Source organism: Lycium barbarum, chromosome 7, assembly GCF_019175385.1.
Source record: "Lycium barbarum isolate Lr01 chromosome 7, ASM1917538v2, whole genome shotgun sequence".
Classification (NCBI taxonomy): Eukaryota; Viridiplantae; Streptophyta; class Magnoliopsida; order Solanales; family Solanaceae; genus Lycium; species Lycium barbarum.
In genome coordinates, this window is record NC_083343.1 from 123,709,489 (window position 1) to 123,731,351 (window position 21,863).

General features: G+C 36.0%; 1 protein-coding gene across 4 annotated transcripts; it reads left to right on the top strand.

Annotated features, from left to right (window-relative positions):
- The first annotated feature begins 15,853 nt into the window (after positions 1-15,853).
- Positions 15,854-21,863, top strand: LOC132604141 (uncharacterized). 4 transcript variants are annotated; one of them, XR_009568657.1, is made up of 9 exons: positions 15,854-16,135; positions 17,174-17,603; positions 17,685-17,806; positions 17,910-18,081; positions 18,165-18,611; positions 18,688-18,727; positions 18,820-18,896; positions 19,762-19,888; positions 21,461-21,863. XR_009568657.1 is itself a non-coding variant. In XM_060317494.1 (8 exons), the coding sequence occupies exons 2-7, from the start codon at positions 17,233-17,235 to the stop codon at positions 18,832-18,834; spliced, it is 1,167 nt and encodes a 388-aa protein (XP_060173477.1). In that variant the 5' UTR covers positions 15,854-16,135; positions 17,174-17,232; the 3' UTR covers positions 18,835-18,873; positions 21,461-21,863. The 4 variants fall into 4 exon arrangements, 1 of the variants encoding a protein (XP_060173477.1); XR_009568658.1 differs by having other exon boundaries at positions 18,820-18,873; positions 19,763-19,888; XR_009568656.1 differs by lacking the exon at positions 19,762-19,888 and having other exon boundaries at positions 21,460-21,863.

Consider the following 21,863-nt stretch of genomic DNA (forward strand, 5'->3'; position numbering starts at 1 on the left):
ACCCATAAAATTTAAATCCTGGATCCGCCTCTCGATAGAGACCAATCCGCTGGCAAGTAATATGAAAAATATAAAGAGAAACCTATGAGACAAAGATTGCAGGAGTTAAAATCAACTCTCATTTTTGTCATGTAAAATAATTGTTGAAAGCAAAGAAGTTAAAGAAAAGAAACATTGGAGCAGTAATATGTAGCATAAGCTTTTTCAGTTTGCTTTAATAAGTATACCACTTCTGATCTAGCTATCATAAAGCAACTCAGGAGCAACTGGTTCCAGCTAGAAGATCGAGGTTCAAAAAGATACAAACATCTCAAGTAATTTTAATTAACTGCAGTGTATTTATCAACAAAGTCGAAGTCCTCTACGACCAAGGTTAAGAAATCTATACTGCCAAAATTCAATGAATTATCCCAAAAAGAATGCAAAGAGTAATTTAATAAAAGGGAGCACATGATAACCAAAAGAGGCACAACAGTCATCAAGAAAATTGACAGAAGTTACTAATATGAAGTGTCCAGGACTTTTGTATTATCACTTCATAGTGTTATATTTCTCGTATATTTGGTGGCCCTGGCTTAAAGAGATAATAACAATAATCTAGGCTGGGCACAATGCAACATATGGTAAAATACCTGTTCATGAATCTATTTGGAGTGTAAAAATCACTTGACAATCGTTTATCTCAAAAAAAAAAAAAAAAAGGTAAGGAATGACAACTTCTATTTGTCCGAAACAGGTTGATCCGTATCAATAATCATTTCTAACGCTTGATACAAATTCAATATAGTATTTATGTCCTTCAAGTGTCGGCTACATTCTCTTACTCTAGAAACTAAGCTCTGTACCATAATGCACATGCAACTCACCAAAAATATTTGACCAACAAATAATATTCTCAGAATATAAAATCGATGCAATTACAAGTTAGTCAGATACAAGGATTTTAATTCATATCTGCATAATATCCTGAATGTCGAGGCACAAATGGAACTAAAGAAGCATTGTTGAAGATTCCTTCATTCTCCTGCAGGCAACATATCTTTTTTTGGCTTCATGACTTGTAAAAAGAAAAAATTATAAACAAAAAGGCTTGGGGAGAGAAATCTAACGGGACTAATTTTGTTCTACAAACACAAAGGTGCAAACATTGTTCTACAAGCACAAAGGTGCAACCATACAGCACGGGAACTAGTCGGCCATCATTGAGAATCATCTAGGAAGACAACGAATGATTTTCTCAACCGGCATGAGCAATTAACACATTGATAAAAAGAGGATGAATGTGGTCTATTAATATCAAGGACACAAACAGTAAAATTTATCACTTACAGTCAATCAAAATTGTGCATCCATTATATTACAACTAAATAGATTTAAAATTATTCGATATTGCAATTTATTAAAATATTAAAATCCATTGCATTTAAAATCTACTAAGGTTTAAAAATTGGTAAGTAAAGAAATTTAGTAACATGCAGGTCATCCGACAAAGAGCATTAACGCTATGTTTGAATGGTTGTTTCCCATGGTTCATTAATGTACAGGATGGTATTGTACAGTATGGTGTTGTATTGTATTGTACTGTATTAATCAACACAATGTTTGGATAGACTGTATCGTTTGTTGTGGTTTAATAACATTTATATTGTTTGGTTTGACGGTATGGTACTGTCTAATAACTTGTAAGTTTACTAAAATACCCTTAACTCTTAATTAGAAATTAATTTTTATATATTAATAAAACTCAGGTAAAGAATAAAATAGGAACTTTAAAAAAATAAGTAGGTAGGGGTGGGGGTGGTGGAGGGGTGGGTGGTGTGAGGTGGGTGGTTGTGGGTAGTGGGTGGTGGGGGTGGGTGGCAGAGGAGTGAGGTAGTTGGGGGTGGGGTGGAGGTGGGGGTGGGTGGTAGGGTGAGGGTGGGGGTGGGGTGAGTGGTAGGGTGGGGGTGGGGTGGGGTGGTGGTGAGTGGTAAGGTGGGGGTGGGGTGGAGTGAATGATGGAGGGTGGGATATAATGAAGAAATAAAATACACAACCACGGAAAACCATCAAATCCGTGATTTCAAAAATTAAGACTTTTCATGGTTATATAACCGTGAAATGAACCACGAGTTTACAACACCATACCACATAATTTTAAGAACAATGGAAACAAACATAATTTCATAGAAAACCATACATTAATGAACCACGGAAACCACCATTTAGTTTCAGAATTAGAAGACTGCTTACGAAAAGAATGGAAACTAATAGGAGCTACAAATACAATGATGCAAAAATTGGCTGAATACACACAAATCCAACCAAAACAACCAGCAATAAAACGGCATCTGAAACCCAACAACAAAAATCAGTGACAGGATCACAAATAAAGAAACCAAAATATAAAAGTAAAAAAAAAGCATATACGCTTCCAGAATCGTATGCCACCAAGCTAACACAACTTGTTGAAAATCATACCGTAAAATTCCATGTTGAAGTAGGATTGGAACACATGCACTGCAAAAATATCCCAGTTACATATACAAAATTTAAAAAAAAAAAAAAAAATTTGGACAAACCATTGAGCTACCAAAATAATCCACAAAGAAGTAGCTAAGTCAATTTGTTTCTGTATTTCCTGAAACGCAAAATGTATATTCTACTACTTGATTTCACAGAAGTAGTCTATGCAATAAATTGACCCAATTTTTTTTTTTTAATTTTATATTTTAAGGATGAGACTTTAAAACCATGGTATTGGATAGAGCGAAAACTTCTCTATATAATAATGATGATAGAATACACGCTTAATTTAAAGAGAGTGCTATGCTTTCTTAGTCATTTTACAAAGTTTTAACCAATCAATTGAATTAAATGTTAGTACGTATCTTTTGGTAGTCTTAATATACTTTTTGCCTCACTTTAATTTTGATGTCTGGTAACTTATTTTTTGATGAAGAAAAACAATACTTGAATTTTAAGTGAAAGATCGCCATGTTTTACTAATTTATAAAAACTATTACACAAGTAATATAATACTGCCTTTGTTTCTAAATAAATGGTGTTTTAGTTTTTTTTTTAATTTTGTTTCAAAATAAGTGATGCTTTAGGAGTTTAGGAAGAAATTAATCTTATTATTCTAAAATTACCGAATGTCAACTTAGAAAGAGGTAAAATTTGATTAGGGTAAGTTAATAAAAACACACCTAATTTTCTAGGAGTGAGCAATTTCTTAAGGGTATGCATAAGCTAAAAACACTATTTATTATGAAACGGAGGGAATATCATAAAAATATTGTCCAATATAATGATTTTTAGCTAATCATAAAATTAGAACAATTTTATGTAATAAAAAATAACTCTGAGAATGAAGTTAAGTAAGGATAAAGGTGTAGGAATCTTAGTAGCTCTGCCTGGTTAGCTATCTAAACTTTTACTTTATTAATGAGAGTTTGAATTCCCACGTGATAATCCGCTTCCTCATTTCTCCAACCCCTGCCCTATGAAAAAAGAACCAAAAAAAAAAAAAACATTTTGATTACCTACCCTTTACAATGAGCCCCAAAAAATATATATATAAAACATTGGGTCTCAACTTGAAACTATCTTAACACTAGGGCTGGGCATAAATACCGAAAACTGAAAAACCAAACCGAATCGAACCGAAACTTCAACAAACCGAACCGAACCGAACTAATTTAGTTCGGTGTTTGGTGTCCACCGTAAAAAAACCGAAACCGAAATAGCCGAATCGAAGTTTGATAAAACCGAACCGAAAAACCGAACGCGCACCGAAATTTAATACATTACCCCCAAAAAAAATTAAAATAGTCCAGGCCCATTAAGTTTAAAGCAAAAAAAAACCCAATTGTAATAAGTCTTCTTTTGCATTTGTATCCTTAATTTTCCACTTCAATTGAGAAAATCAAATATTCTTAACAAAGAAAGGTAACTAGGATGTGTCTTTAGGATTAATGTATGTCCTTTATGTGTTTTCTTAATTATTCTTACGGTATGTATATAACACATAGTAATCCTATATCATGATTATAGTTTTCTATTCTTGTGTATCTTGTTTGTTTGGTTTTGATTTCAATTTATCAGTTTTATGTTTTATTGCTTTTGAGAATACAAATTAGTGTCAATGGAATCGCTTCTAATATTATATCAAAAAACCGAATTGAAAAAATCGAAACCGAACCGAACTTTAAAAAACCGAAACCGAAAGAACCGAAACGAACTAGTTTGGTTCGGTGTTCGATGTCCACCTTCAAAAAACCGAACCCGAAATAGCCAAACCAAAATTTGATAAAATCGAACCGAAAAACCGAACGCCCACACCTACTTAACACAACCCTACAGAATCTCGGGGCATTTAGCTAGAGGTGACTCTTAAGTCTTTTTATTGAGAGAAGGTGACTCAAGTTTTAATTATTGAGTGGAGGTGGTGTTTTTTTATTAGTGATTAAGAGATTTTGACCTTGCCCAAAAGTTTTTATTTTGACACTTTGACCCTTAACTTTATTTTTAATACTTTGCCCTCAAGTTTTATTTTTAACACTTTAATCCAGTCAATATAAACCCTAAAATACCAAAATGGGTCCAAAAAAAAAGGGCGCCAATAGCTGCACCGTTTTTGCTCTTTTCCCTCCTATGTTCTTCTTCTCCTTCCTCGATTCGTTCTTCCTCCTTCTTCTTCTTCTTCTTCTTCTTCTTCTTCTTCTTTTCCATCCGCCTGTTCTCTTTCTTTTTCTCCCTCCATTCTTCTTCCTCATCTTCCATTGCTGCTTCCCTTGCTTCTTCTTCATCCATTGCTGTTCCATTTTGAAGAATCTGCTCAACAAAAGAAAAAACTAAACCACCAAATTTGCAATTTTTTTGGTTGGATTTCGTTAGTGTCTACATGGGCATTACTTCATGAGTATTGTTGCTTCCCCTGCTTCTTCTTCTTCCATTGGTGCGTTCATTTTGAAGAATTTGCTCAACAAAGAAAAAAACGAAACCAGCAGATTTTGCAATTTTTTGGCTGGGCATTACTTCAGAAGTAATTTCCGCTCATTTGGTAAGTAAAATATTGTTGTTTTGTTTCAATTGTTTATGTGGGTTTTGCTGCTGATTTTCCAACAATTTACAGTAGCAATTGTACTTGTTGCAACAAGTGCTAAAGCTGCTGTATAAGAGCTTCTAAATTTTTGCAACAACTGTTGTAGTTTCTGCAGAAGCTGCTGTAGTTTATGCAACAGCTATTGTAGTTGCTGCCACAATTACAACAGATTATGTAGTTGTTGCAACTTCTATACTAATTGTTGTTAAATACGTAGTATGAATAAGTTGCAACAGATTTGTGAGTTGTTCCAAGTAGTGTACTACCTGTTGCAACAAGTATCTTACTTGTTGCAACAACTCACTGATCCGTCGGATTCAGCTTCAGTCCAACAGAACCCAAAAACTGGACCCAAAAAAAAAAATTGTAGCTGACTCCAACAGATTAGTTAGTTGCTGCAACAGGTGTATTACCTGTTGCAACAAGTAATTTACTTGTTGCAACAACTCACTAATCTGTTGGACATCTTCAACTGTCTTTGGATTAAACAGAACTCATAAAACTGAAGCCGATTCCAACAGATTAGTTAGTTGGTGCAACAAGGATAGTACTTGTTGCAACAGGTAATCCACTTGTTGCAACACCTGGTTCATCTGTTCCAACAAGTCATTAAGTTATTGTATTTTGTTACTATACAGTCATGACCTTTTTTAAAAAAAAAAACATATATTCAGGTAGCATTAATGGGGGACTCAATAACAATAGGTGTTGATTGCCATGGCGAATGGATCGAGAAGAACAATCGACATATTTGGCGATGGAAGGGTAGTCACATGTTAGAGACGATAGCGATGAGTGTCCAAAGAGATATTGTGTTTGATGATTTTGTGAACTTAATCATCACCTATTGTGAATTAACTTGTGAACCGCAAGATCTTGCCATCACTTACATGCATAGCTCTTTTGAAAACCAGAGGGTCTTGCCTTTTAAGATAACCGATCAGGATCGCTTGCGTACTTATTTGAATGATGTAGCTAGGCCCATTTTAAGGGTATACGTGGTTGGAAGCCCGGTAGAGAACCATAATTTAGGTCAAGACCAACAAGATGTGTTAAATAATAAATTGGATGGGGTAGATATGGATATGGATATTCCAGATAATGGAAGTGGGGGTGAGCCGATTCCTACACTCGAAGTTGCGAGCAATGCACCGTGTTCTATACAATCTTCACAGTGCAACCATGTTCAAGATGATGAAACAGGATTTTATAAAGGAATGTCATTCAAGAACAAGGAACAACTAGCAACTATGTTGAAACTTGCTTGCGTGAAGAAATATTTTACACTCAAGAAGGTGATTAATTCGCGCACTGTGTATTGCTTTAGATGTGTACATCCGGAGTGCAAGTGGTGGCTGAGGGCTATGAAGCTTTTAAGTTCTGACAGATTTTGTATTACAACCTACGTAAAGTATCACACATGTGGTTCTGAGCATATTACTAGCCATAATCCACACGCCACAGCGAAAGTCATTGGTGAATACTTCAAAGATAGGTTTCCTGACGGTAAAGGCCCATCTACGAAAGATATGAGCCAATCATTCTGCACAGAATTGGGTTGTAAGGTAAGTTATTGGAAGTTCTGGAAGGGCATGGAGATTGCAAAATCTTTGACAAGGGGGACACATGAGCACGGGTATGCAGTGCTTGATGCGTACCGTTATATGCTTCGTTCCGCAAATCCAGGAAGCAAGACGACATTGAAGGTTGATGCTAATGGGAAGTTCAAGTACTTTTTTGTAGCCTACAAGGCTTGGATGCTTGGTTTTGCGCAAATGAGAAAAGTCATAGTTGTCGATGGGACATTCTTGAAGAGCAAGTACGAAGGAGTGTTATTGTCAGTCGTGGCGCAAGATGCAGAGAATCATGTTTAACCTGTGGCATTTTGTGTAGTGGACAAGAAGTGTGATGCCTCATACAAATATTTTTTTGAACAAATGAGAAGCTTTGTAGATGATACCAAAGAGTTGTGCATAATTTCTGATAGACATCCAAGTATCAAAAAGGCAGTTTCAATTGTCTTCCCTTTATCTCATTATGGTTGTTGCATGAAGCACCTTGGGGAAAATCTCCGAACCACATTTCACAATACGAAGGTTATATATCAGTTTTATAAAGCAGCAAAATGGTACAATATAGATGAGTTCAATGACCATTTCAATCAAATCAGAGATACTGTCCCTGGGGCCGCCGAACATCTTGAACGTGTTGGATTCCACAGATGGAGCAGGGTATTCTTCCCCGGAAATAGGTATTCATACATTACCTTTCCAACAAATAACACATCTGTTGGAACAACTAACTCACTTGTTGCAACAACTCATTTAGTTGTTCCAACAACTCATTTAGTTGTTGCATTTTGTTATGACACAGAGACAATAATTGAAGCTCTCTCCAACAAGTAACACATCTGTTGGAACAACTACCTCACTTGTTGCAACAGGTGAGTTAGTTGTTCCAACAACTCACTTAGTTGTTGCATTTTGTTATGACACAGAGACGATAACTGAAGCTTTCTCCAACAAGTAACACATCTATTGGAACAACTACCTCACTTGTTGCAACAGGTGAGTTAGTTGTTCCAACAACTCACTTAGTTGCTGCATTTTGTTATGGCACAGAGACGATAACTGAAGTTCTCTCCAACAAGTAACACATCTGTTGGAACAACTAACTCACTTGTTGCAACAGGTGATTTAGTTGTTCCAACAACTCACTTAGTTGTTGCATTTTATTATGACACGGAGACAATAACTGAAGCTCTTTCCAACAAGTAACACATCTGTTGGAACAACTGCCTCACTTGTTGCAACAGGTGAGTTACTTGTTCCAACAACCCACATAGTTGTTGCATCTTGGTATGACACAGAGACCATAACTGAAGATCTTTATTTTCACAGGTATAATCTTATGACGTCAAACATTGCTGAGTCGGTGAATTCAATGTTCAATGTTGAAAGAGAGTTTCCTATTACTGCTTTATTTGATGCCATAAACAGGAGATTTGCAGAAAAATTTCATGAGAGACGTATGGAGTTCATCGACTCACCAAACATCTTTGTTCCTTCAGTTGAATTTTTTTTTCAAAATTTGTCAACTTGGGGAACAAGTCGTTAGCCCATCAAATAGCCAACTACAAGTTCAGCGTCATCGGTCACGGTGCAGTTGCGACAGTCGATCTGCAAAGTAGATCTTGTACTTGTAGAGTTTTTGACCTGGACAAAATACCTTGTCCACATGCAATGGCAGCGCTTCGTGTCCAATATGGTGACGACTTTGGAAGGCGGATTTATGACTACTCATCTCCATATTATAAGGTGGAGAATTACATAATTGCATATTGTGAGGAAATTTGTCCTGTGCCTTCTAAAGAATCTTGGGAAGTTTCTTTGGAGATTTTAGAGAGAGAGATACCTCCTCCATATGTTGATCCAAGCAAACCCGGAAGAAGGCGGACAAAGAGGAGGCGCGGAATCAGGGAATCATTTCCAACGAGGAAAAACAAATGCTCCTTATGCAAAACAGCTAGCCACAAAAAAACAACTTGTCCAAGACTAAATGCTCCATAGTTGTAAATTGCATTATGCTTTAACAATAGTTATCTGTTGGAACTTTATGACATTGTAATGTTATTGTTTCTTAGCATGGTAATTTATGTTTAACTTCCAGCAAGTAATAAATCTATTGCAACAACCAAGTTATATGTTGGTGTTTTTTCAACTAAGTTATGTGTTACAACTTGTGTTTTATTCAACACGAGTAAGGATTTGTTCAACAACTTAATCACTCAAAAGAAACAGATATTACAATTGTTGCAACAGATTCTACATATGCTGCAACAGATATTGTACTTGCTGCAACAGATACTGCACTTGCTGCAACGGATACTATAGCCGCTGCAACAGATACTATAGTTGTTGCAACATATATTCTACTTGCCGCAACATATATTGTACTTGCTGCAACGGATACTATATCCGCTGCAACAGATACTATAGTTGTTGCAACAGATTACTCACATGCTGCAACAGATACTATACTTGCGGCAGCAGATACTACTTGGTTCACCCATATTTAGTGATCAACTACTCTATTCACCCATATTTAGTGATAAACAAAGGAAATCAACCATATTTAGTGATAAACAATGGAATACTTAATCAATTTGATGTATTTTTAGTCAGCGAAGAGGATCTCCTAAGCCAGCATGCACTAAATCGAGTGATCATTAGAGAGAATTGATGTGAACTACTCGATTCACCCATATTTAGTGATAAACAAAGGAAATCAACAATATTTAGTGATAAACAATGGAATACTTAATCAATTTGATGTATTTTTAGTCAGTGAAGAGGATCTCCAAAGCCAGCATGCACTGAATCAAGTGATCATTAGAGAGAATTAATGTGAACTACTCGATTCACCCATATTTAGTGATAAACAAAGGAAATCAACCATATTTAGTGATAAACAATGGAATACTTAATCAATTTGATGTATTTTTAGTCAGCAAAGAGGATCTCCAAAGCCAGCATGCACTACATCGAGTGATCATTAGAGAGAATTGATGTGAACTACTCGATTCACCCATATTTAGTGATAAACAAAGGAAATCAACCATATTTAGTGATAAACAATGGAATACTTAATCAATTTGATGTATTTTTAGTCAGCGAAGAGGATCTCCAAAGCCAGCATGCACTGAATCAAGTGATCATTAGAGAGAATTGATGTGAACTACTCGATTCACCCATGTTTAGTGATAAACAAAGGAAATCAACCATATTTAGTGATAAACAATGGAATACTTAATCAATTTGCAAGTGCATTGTTGTAACAACTAAGTAAATTGTTGCAACAGAAGATCCATATGTTCCAACAGATTCTTTACTTGTTGCAACATCTTCAGCAGCTGCTGGATTATTTGCAACAAAAGATCCATATGTTCCAACAGATGCCTTACTTGTTGCAACAGAAGATCCATATGTTCCGACAGATGCCTCACTTGTTGCAACAGGTAATTTAGTTGTTCCAACAACTCAGTTAGTTGTTGCATTTTGTTATGACACAGAGACAATAACTGAAGTTCTCTCCAACAAGTAACACATCTGTTGGAACAACTAACTAACTTGTTGCAACTAACTAACTTGTTGCAACAGGTGATTAAGTAAATTGTTGCAACAGAAGATCCATATGTTCCAACCGATTCCTTACTTGTTGCAACAACTTAGGTATTTGTTCCAACATATCTGTCACTTGCGTAAAACTACTGAAACAACTTAAACAATATATAAGGGTACTGAGCATATAATATATATTTACCAAATTTACATAATGTGTTCATCCACCATAATTCAAATGCAAGCAAAATATGAGAAATTGTTTAATGCAAACATAGTTTAATAGAAATTGTTTGTCCCCACATTAGGGCTCCAACACTTTATCAATAATTCCACAAGCCCACCTCCATTGCATCCTCTCCACAGTATTATCACTCAATAAGGTATCGGGCTTGGTCATATTCGTGCGGGTAAGCAAAGCTTCAACAAAAGCAAGTGACCAGGAAGCACATGCCTTATTGGTCTCATTGCGGGGGATATCCTTCTTCCGAACAAACTTTCATGATTCATTCAGCAACTTTTCAGGTAAGTGTGAGAACATGCCACTCTGCTTTAGCAACTTGGGGAACAAATACATTAACGGTTGCATGTGGCAGAAGAAAGCACCGTCGTCATTACATGGGATGTTGCAATTATAAACATTTATGATACCCTCCTCAATGATGATCTCAACAGTGACAAAATGGTTGTCATTAATATTCATGACAGCTATGATCCTTTTGGCACCAATCCACTCGCAGCCACCTGGGTAGGGCACACTACCTCTGGGAAAAGCGAGACCACCATCATCCCACCTAAAGAAAGCAAGTCTTTGATCATAGGGCACGACACCCACATTTGTAGACTCATCGGACAATCCTAAGTACCTGTTGCGACAGTGATGGTAGAAGTTGAGGTCCATGATTCTATCAGCGGAATCATAGTACTCAGGGAAATTAAGCTGCCTCATATGCATCAGCAACAAGATTTCATCTACATACTGCAGTAAAAGTATCAAAACAGTCAGCCACTTGCTACAACAGGTAGTTAGAGTTGTTGGAACAACTAGTGAATTTGCTGCAACAGGTTGTTAACTTTTTGGAACAACTAGTTAACTTGTTGCAATAAGTTAGTAACTTGTTGTAACAGCTAGTTAACTTGTTGCAACAAGTTCGTCGAATTATATGACTTGTTCAAACAATATACTGAATTATATACATATATATGAGTGTTGAAACTTACCCAATCCTCCCACCATTCGTGCATGTTTGTTATAACCTTGAAGTCTTCGGCCCCAAATTCATGCATTGAGTACAGTGCTCTCCCACTCTTTTTGGATTTGATCAAGGTTTCAAGCTTCTTTTTTTTGGGGGGGGGTTTACACGCTTGAAAATATCAACTTTTTTCAGCACTTGTGGCACAACTTCAGCAGGATGAGTAGCAATAGACTTCTGTGGAGTACTTGTTTTCCTTGCTCTACAATCAGCAAGTGCCTTGGAAATTGTTTTTGCCCTTTTGCGAATCCCAATAGGAGTATAGGGTGAGCTGAGCTTTTTGGATGGCTGGACACCTCTCTTGGACATCAAATTCTTTATAGCTGAATTCGTATCTTTCTGTGCTTGAAGCAACTCTTCAACCTTGTTTATAAAACCTTCCATTTTCAGCCTGCAAGTACTGCATTCACAAGCACAAGAATACACCTTGGAGGAACCGGCACTAACTGAAGAATATCTACCCAACCTATAAGAGATATCTGTGGTCTGCCACCACCACCACTTTGGGGAGTATATCCACCAACTCCACCACCAACTCCATCACCACCACCATCATCATCTCTTCTTTTATCAGCAAGACCTTCCACTGCTTGTCTTGCAACATCAACAACAGTATTCATATCAACAGCGTCACCAACACCATCACCATCACCACCACCAACTCCATCACCACCACCATCAACAACACCAGCCCTTATGATGGTTGTGGCTCCAACCAATTCTTCTTTTATCTGATCAATCAATTCATCATGCACAGATTCCCTATGCCCTAAACTAACAAGGCATGGCATCTGCACCTCTCGTTTTGTCGGGATAAGCCTTGGATGTACAACCTACAACAAATAAACAGATATATTCAACCAATAAGTGTGTAATCTGTTGGAACAACCCCCACATATGTTTCAACAACCTCCTAGGTTGTTGCAACATATTCTTTAGCTGTTGGAAAAACCAAAACAGCTGCTGCAGCTTCCTCTGCAACTGTTCTGATATTTTCCAACAGATTGTGAACCTGTTGCAACAACTGATCAAGTTGTTCCAATATCTTAGGAGTTGTTGCAACATATTCACTATCTGTTGGAAAATATCAGAACAGTTGCTGCAACTTCCTCAGCAATTGTTTTGATTTTCCAACATATTCTGAGGTTGTTGCAGCAGATAAATGTATCTGTTGCAACAAGTAGTTACTTCTTATAAAACTATTCAGGGATATTTTCCAACAGATTCTGACTTACTGCTTCCTTGGGGGGGGGGGGGGGGTTAAAAGGATCAAGATTCATTTTTTTGTTGCTGTTTTTAGTAGTCAACCATCTGAGGATCCTTGGAAAACAAACTTCTTCTGAGTAGTCCCTGACTTGACTTCGTAGGTGAGGAATGGCTTCAAATGCCCAAGCCTAGAAAAAATTATGCCACAAAAAATCAGAATAATCAATGAAGGAAAAGAATTAAAAAGATTTAACATTGAAGAAAGAAAGTTTACCATGAAGGCCCAAGGGAAGCCATAGATGTTGGAAGTCTTCACATTAGGGTTCAAAGCTTTGCACAAATATTCAACAGTCAACTTAAAACTTTTATGACCCCATGGATAGTTATTGAATGCCTCATGATCCTCCGACAGTTTAATCAAACCAAGTTCTATATTATTCTTTACATCCCTTGCCCAAAGAATAGAATTCACAAACCAAACTAAGCACAATGATTCCTTGTGCTTTCTTGACATAGTTTCTGACTTCAAGTCTGCTAGCAAATCCGCTGCCTTGTAGCTCTTTCCACAAACATCCACTAAATCCAAATCATCATCAACCTTGGCTTTGCCTTTCTTGGCTGCCTTGGATGACTTGGGTGTCTTGGCTGCCTTGGATGACTTGGGTGTCATGGCTCCCTTCTTTAATGTAACTGTAGGAAGAGGCTGAGAAGGATCATGACACCTCAGTCCGGTGATTATGGCAAACTCCTTGATGCCAAAACAAACTGGCATGCCGCAGTAGTATATCCATATCTCATTAGTTTTGCTGCAAATAATTCTTCGTTTGAGAAGACCATACACAATGGTCATTTGAAACCTTGCATTGTTGTCCTCAGGCAAATCTAGATACATGCCAAAACATGTGGCCCTGAAGAAATCCTCCAAGTCCTCCTGAAGTATCTTCCTAAAGTGATCAAAGGGCTTGCCCATGACTGATTTTACAACAAGATCACCATTCAAATCACCTAGTTTATCCATCGGCATCTGCACACGGAACTTCTCAATACTGAAAGTTTTGACAACTTCATCAGTGGAAGGTCTGTCAATATTAGTCCCAATAGAAGAATCAACAGCCCCGGTCGCCGACCTTTCAAAAGATGCAATTTTATCCTCTTCATTGTCATCATTATTTACATCTTCTTCTTCTTCTTCTTCTTCTTCTTCTTCTTCTTCTTCTTCTTCTTCATCATCATTTTCAGCATTGTTTTCTTCTTCTTCTTCTTCTTCTTCTTCTTCTTCTTTATTTTCTTCTTGTTCTTCTTCTCTATTTTGTTCTTGTTCTTCTTCTTTATCTTGTTCATCTACTTGATCTTCTTTACTTTTTTGGCCAGAAACTCCTACTTGAGAGGTTTCCTGTTCAGCAGTTTGATCAGAAAGAATATTTGCCTGTTCAGCAAGATCATCTAATGATGGCCCCTTAGCTCTTTTACTAACTGTAGATGATTTCGATGATTCCTCCCCTTTTCTTTTTCGTGAAGACATTTTATTTGCACACAGGAGATAAGCAAAAACACTTTCAATTGATTTGTGCACCATTTAAAGTAACTAAATAATGAATTTTTACAAGAGTTGAAGCATATGTTGCAACAAGTGTGTAATATATTGGAACAACTCCATCATATGTTCCAACAACTTCATAAGTTGTTGCAACAGATTATATATTTGTTGGAAAATATTAATACAGTTGCTGCAGCTTCCTCAGCAACTGTATTGATTAATTCTAGCAGATGAATAATTTGGTGCAACAACTGGTAAAGTTGTTGGAACATATGATTGAGTTGTTCCAATAGACTAATCTGTTGGAAACCTTCAGAACAGTTGCTGCAGCTTCCTCAACAACTGTTTTAACAATTTTCAACAGATTTTAAATCTGTTGCAACAACATATTCACTTGCTGCAACAACCTCAACAACTGTTGGATTTTTACTAACAGATTAGAAATCTGTTGCAACAGATTACTCAGCTGCTGGGTAAAAACAAAAAAAAATGGCAAGGCCATTTTTCCTAAGCCTTACAAGGACAACAATAGGACAACAACAGGACAACAACATCTATTTCACTATCAGGCTGCAATATCAGTGTATTACAAACACATAACAGTAAAAAATTGAACAAAATACACAGCATTGCATAGACACCCTGCCCATGTTCTTCCTCTTCTTCTTTAACCAAAATTAGTCATTTTCGTACTTTTATTTCAAAACTCTAACTTTTGAACCAGAAAAAACATTTGTTTCAATACAAACACACAATCATCACAAGTTAAACAAAATAAACCAACCTCAACTGTCAAACAAGTGCTGAAGTTGCTGCAACAACTTACTCAGCTGTTGGAAAAAATAAAAAAAAAATTCAAACCCTTTTTTCGAAACCCCAAGGAGAACAAGAACACAAAAACTACCAAAAATCATAATTTCACAACCACATACACTATTTAACAACACAGAAACCCCAACAAGTGGAACAAATAGAGCAAATGCGGGTTTTGTCAAGCCCAACAAGCCCTTTTTTCGAACTCCTAAGGAGAACGAGAACACAAACAACACCAAAAACCAGAATTTCACAATCACATACACTATTTACAAACACACAAACCCCAACAACTCGAACAAATACAACAAATAAGGGTTTCTCAAGCATTGAACAACAAAATAAACAACATTGCAGACAAACCCATGTTATTCTTCTTCTCCTCTGACCAAAATCATCATTTTCTCACTTTGATTTCAAAACCCTAACTTTAAAAGAAGAAAAAGTTGAGCGATTTTACCTGAGAGAAATGGAGAGCAGCAGTTCGTATGAGACTCAGCTTTTGAAGACGGTTTCAAGAAGCACATTTAGCAGTTGAGATCAGTTCGTGGGTTTGAAGTTGAAAGTTTAAAGGAGCAATTGAGATCAGTTCCTATTTTGAATGAAGTTCGTGTGGTTTGGTTTGATATTGGACCGATGATGATTTTGAAATAAATGGGGGTTAGATTAAATAATTTGGGGTCTTTTTTGTATTTTGTTAAAGATTAACAAGTTTGATAAAATATATTTTTAACCTCAATTTTCTTAATCCCAAATTTAATTAAATTTTGACTTAATGAGGTCCTACAAGTCACCTCTTCTAATTTCCAAACTTAAAGGTCACTTTACTTAAATTTTCCAAGAATCTCTAGTACGACTCACTCGAACGTTGTTGTGTTTGTTCTTTCATTTCAGAACTCCCATCAATTCTGTAGCGAAATTACAAGAATCGCCCTTTCAAAATTCCACGATTGAACCTAAAGACTGATTGAACTCAATTTGGGGTAAAATTCAGTTGACAATATCAATTCTGTTTTGCATATATCTTTTATGGTTGTTTGGTTATCTAATTTGCTCTCGCGCGTTGTTGTGGACGCTTAATTCGACCTGCATCCATCTCGATATCAATCGTCGCATTGTTGTAAGTTCGCTTTCCTCTTTTTTCGTTTTTCAAATTTTAAAATGATATGTCTGAGCTTGATTTTAATTTGGTGTTTGTTTTGTACTTATTTTGTGATCACAAGAGGTTAGGTATAATTCTCATTCACTTATTTTCACTATATTTCTTGTGGTTTTGTTTGATTTCACTTCATTTGTTTATATCACACTTATTTTGTATTCAGAGGACCTTGGGTATAATTCTGACTCACTTATTTTCACTATGTTGCTTGTGCTTTTGTTTGATTTCACTTCATTTGTTTATATTACACTACCTTGAATTTTTCCATCTAGAGAACAACTTAAGATGTCTATTTAGGGAAAGGATTCAGTCCAGTACCTAATGGTCCAGTAAATATCAATAGTGCCATGGATAAATGCCACCTGGTTGCTTATAGTTTTAATGGTTCGGATGCATTTGAATTTTTCACAATGCTTTTAAAGAAAAATAAACTAACAGATTTATACATTAACGCTGTTTCTGAAAAAGAATCTGTGCATTTATTTTGAGTGAACCTAAAAAGACTAAACAACCAAAAATGTATTAGTAATATAGAAATTCTAGTTTTTTGGTTCACATGTTAGAAAGAAAAAAATAATCGGTAACATAACTATTAGAAGAAAAAAATACATACTCCACTTTTCTGATTTCAAGATTGTTCCAATCATATGTTATATTTATTTATCTTTTGTCATTGAAATAAATGAGTAAAATAACGTACCAACTATGCAGTCCTCGGTCTGCTCATATTTATTTTGTGAAAGAACTGAAATGTTGTTTTTATAAAAAAAAATCAAATGCATCTAAGCCATTTAAACTCTAAGCTACCAGGTGTCTTTTATCCATGACACCATTGAGATTTACCGGACCATTAAATACTGGACAGGATTCTTTCCCGTCTATTTAGGGTGTGTTTTCTTGGAAAACGAGTGAGATTCTTACTTATTTTCTAGTGTTTGGTAAGTAAGCAAAAAATTATTATTCCAAGAGCATTGACATTTGTTTTTCCTTCTCTTGCAGGTCAAAGTTAGTGCCAGATGCTTACTTAGTTGTAAGGCATCCCCTTCTTTTGTTATGCAATGTCTAAATCTGGTATTTGCCAATGCACCTTATATTTTACAATTGGAGCTAAAGTTAAAGGCGCAGATAACCTTTGGGACTGTGAGGTGAAATTTAAGGATTCAACTGAGTCTAAGAAGGCTAGTGCACTAGTGTTCTCCACGTTTGAAGAAGCTCAAAAGCAATATGATATGTTTTGTGCCATCAACTCAAAATGGGTCCCCAAAACGTATGGTGTTAAAAAAGATCCAAAAACTGGGCAAGGGCTGGTTCTCGTGGAAAGGATATTTCCATTTGATACTTGGTTGTATAATACGGACAAAAATAATATGTGGAATATTATTGATGGTGTATGTATTGGAGTTGGTACTGAGTTCAAGAAAAAATTTAAGTAAGTTTATGATGTTTTTCCTTCATATTTGTTTTAATTTTGTTAAACTTTTGTTCATTGTTTTGTTTCTAAATTCTACAGTCAAATAATTTTGGGGGTGGAAGCAATCCACAAATATGGATCTCGCCATGGAAATTTGTCGAAGGGAGTTTATCTTGGAGTAGATCAGAATGTACGCTTGGGCAACTTTTTCCACCCGCATGGTATGTACTGAATTCAAGAAAACTCTAGAACTTTTGTTTTTGAATTAGGTAAACAATATATTAACTTTTGTTTGTGTACTAACTCTTTACTTTAAACTTGTAGCTAATAGTGAGAGTCTTAAAAAAGACCTTCTAGAATTTAAAGAGTTAGTTACTATTGCTACTTCGAAACATCCACCGCCCAGAGTAAGCTCAGAAGATGTACCTAAAGAAGTACCTGAAGTTCAGCAATTTTATAACTTGTTCGATCACTTTACTTCGAAAGGAAATTTTCGGTAAGTGACAACCTTATGCTCACATTTTCATTAATTTTGCTCTGTCAATCATTTTATTACTTATCTTGATTTGTTATTTCCAGAGAGGGTTACGCATCTTGGTTATATCGAGCACCCCTACTTTGGGGCTCTTGTAAGAAGGCTGCCTTTTTTAACTGGCTTAATCGGGCTTTTGAGATTAACCCTAATTTGGTCAAGGAACACTTTAACCAATACATATCACACTACTTTCCTGAGGGTTGGGAGTACAGAATTTCAGCAAATACTCCCTTACTACAAACTTGGGAACATCAGGTCCCTTCCCTTAGTGATCCCAGTATAAAAGAGCCAAATTGGTGGTATATGTACTCATATGGAATAGTCGTATTGATTAGGAATTTTTACCATCACTGCCCTCCTGATGTCAAGCCGATCAATCACGTTGAGTATGATTTTCCTGAAGTTTTGGGTGTCGTTTACTATGAATTTGCAACCGGACCTTATAAGAATCAGGTATTGGTGCCTGGGGACAATGCCGTACCAGCGAAGAAGTAAGAACTCTCTTTTACTTCATTTTGGTAGATGACTAATAAAATGGTCTTATGTTTTTCTTGTTTATTCATTTAGGGTCATCGAATATATCTTTGAAGAACCTTGGTTTTATGGCGTAAGTATTTGTACATTATAGTTTTAGTTTTCCGTACTCGATTTTAGAATTTTAGCAAAGTTCTAAAACAAATTCTCACTATTTGATTGCAGGTGGAGTTTAATTAGTTCCGGAAGCAAGATTACTGGGAAGAAGCTTATATCACGGTATGCAACATGCACTAGTTTATGTTGAGTGCTTGATTTGTGTTCAATTGCATTCTCTGATATTAGCTTGCGTAGAGCAAATCAGAGAAATTTCTGATGAAAATGTTAACGCAATTAATTTAAAGGCGATTCATATCATGTTTGTGTGGTGTGAATTATAGTAAATACCCAAAAACATAACTACTTTTGAGCCGAACTATGATACGATGAAGGATTCTTAGAATTTTGCAGCGGTCGCAGAAAGTTTATGGGGATGATGTGTGTGTGGCTACGTAACAGATGATGAATAAGAATTTGGGACTTGAATGGTCGAGTCGTTCTAAGCTAAATGGATCTTTTAAGGTTCAATTATTTTGTTCTTTGAGCTATATCATTGTTATGGACCTGAATAGAGCGGAATGGATGAAGATGATTTATTTATATAACTAGTACGACGTAATTGATTGTTGGCCAGTATCTTCTTGGTTACCTTATTAAGTGAGTAATAAAGGAAGTTGTGATCAGATGCTTGCATTGTTTGTAAACTACAATCATTTCCTTAGATTAGTTTGATTTGTACGGGATTTGATGGCATGTTGATTGTGTTTGCTAGTTAAAGTCCTTGTAGGGTTGCATTGAAAGAGGGATGGTGATACTAACAAGATTTTTTTTTTTTTTTTTCCTGAAGTATAAAGAATGAGTTTTGAGACAATTGATACCCACAACAAAGCTATTTCCTCGTATAAAATTGAATAACAAGTCTTTTACTAACAATATGGATGCCTTTAAGCAGTCAAAAGTGACCTTCCAGTAGTGCTATTGAAAATGCACCCTTTAATCCACTTTGATAGGATGTTCAATATGCCAAAAATTTGTAATAATGCCAGCTAGTCCGTTGTCATCCTTGCAGAAATCTCTAGAGTGCTTGCCCTGTGGGATAATCCTCAATATTATAAATGTTATCAATTGAAACAACAAGTAAGCTCAAGGAAATGGAAGTATATTAGGGGTTCATACAGTGGGCGGCAGTGCACTGGTAAAATGCTTGTTTAATTTAGACAACGTCTTTTGCAGTTTTCCATACTCTGTCTAGGGAGAGCCCATGGATGCCCTCTTTTAATAACACTTCTACATAAAAAGAAACGAGAAACCATATTATCTTGGGCTAATGGCATATCGGAGTATTAAGTAGGTGCATACTTTCTTCACGCTACTTTGTTTAAAAATGGGTGACTTGTTAATCGTTTGAAGGTGTTTGGTCTGCTTGGTTTTGTTAGTTTCATTTATGAAATTTCTGGCCGGTGTAAAGGTACATGCTTAACATTTTCTTCAATTGCCCTCACTCCTCAGTCCTATCCCTGCTAGACATCACTAGTTTAGATGATCAGTTAGTAGTTTGCAGGGCTATAGAAAATGTGAAAGAATGGAGGTTTCCTTGTATTGTTTAGTAGTTGAAAATTTGCTTTTCTTCATATTATAGACTCATTTGTTGGTTATCTTTTTATTCATATTATAGAAAATTTGCTTTTATTCATAGTAAAATGCTTGTTTAATTTAGACAGCGTCTTTTCCTGTTTTCCATACTCTGTCTAGGGAGAGCCCATGGATGCCCTCTTTTAGTAACACTTCTACATAAAAAGAAACGAAAAACCATACTATCTTGGGCTAATGGTATATTGGAGTATTAAGTAGGTGCATACTTTCTTCACACTACTTTGTTTAAAAATGTGACTTGTTAATCTTTTGAAGGTGTTTGATCTGCTTGGTTTTGTTAGTTTCATTTATGAAATTTCTGGTCAGTGTAAAGGTATATTCTTAACATTTTCTTCAATTGGCCTCACTCCTCAGTCCTATCCCTGCTAGACATCACAAGTTTAGGTGATCAGTTAGTAGTTTGCAGGGCTATAGAAAATATGAAAGAATGGATGTTTCCTTGTATTTGTAGTAGTTGAAAATTTGCTTTTATTCATATTATAGACTCATTTGTTGGTTTTCTTGTCTTCTCTACTTTTTTCATGCACAGTTGATTATGATATTCATTCTGCAGTTAGTACCTGCTGGCCATTTGATACGGTAATTGTCTTATTTGATTAAATTGGGAATTGAAGTAGGATGCAACTGTGTGATTCTGTTGGGTTGTTCACTTAGCTTTCCCCAAAATCCAACTTAGATCTGCCATGTGCCATAAACACTTATAGTTTGTTTGTGTTGGACAGAAAACAAATGAAAAAATGCCTTATCTAGATACTAATTACTTAATAATAATCATATCTTTTGTTGTTCAACACTTCCTCTTCCAGACTTATATCGTGAGTTGAAAACATGCACTAGTATGTTGGGTTCGATTGCATTCTCTGACATTAGCTTGTAGAGCAAATCAGAGAAGCGGGGTAAGTTTGAATTATAGTAAGCGCAAAAAAATAACTTTGATTTGTTGTTGCCAATACTTGTGTCTTCAAGCTTCTGCACTTAATGTGTTGCTGAGATGTTCTTGTCGTTTGATCTTTTGATAGTTAGTGATGCATCTATAATATATATCTTTATTTTTCATGTTGGTGTTTCCTTTCCCCGCAACCAGACTCTGACACTAAGTTATTGTTGTCTCCAGGTTTCTGCATCTCTCCTTGGCTTATGCGGTACTTAAATTGCAAAAGTTAATTGCTGAGAGTTCGTGGGACTTTCAGCATTTTCCTTCTGCAATTTACTCAAACATGAGCCTATTTTTTATCAACGATTATAGTTGACTTCATATTATGGTTTTCATATAGTTGTTGTAGATCTGTTTAGTGTTCCATGTACACCTCAAAATTTGTGTTGACTTTCGGTCAATGGTTCTAGTGGACTTCATAATATGGTTTTCATATAGTGGTTGTAGATCTGTTTAGTGGCCCACTCAAAATTTATGGTCGAGTTTTACCCGTACATTGTACTCCAGAGCCTTTCCACTTTCCAACTTCAGAATTCTTTGTTGTTTTACTGCCCTGAGTATTAAATGTGATGGTTCACCTGAA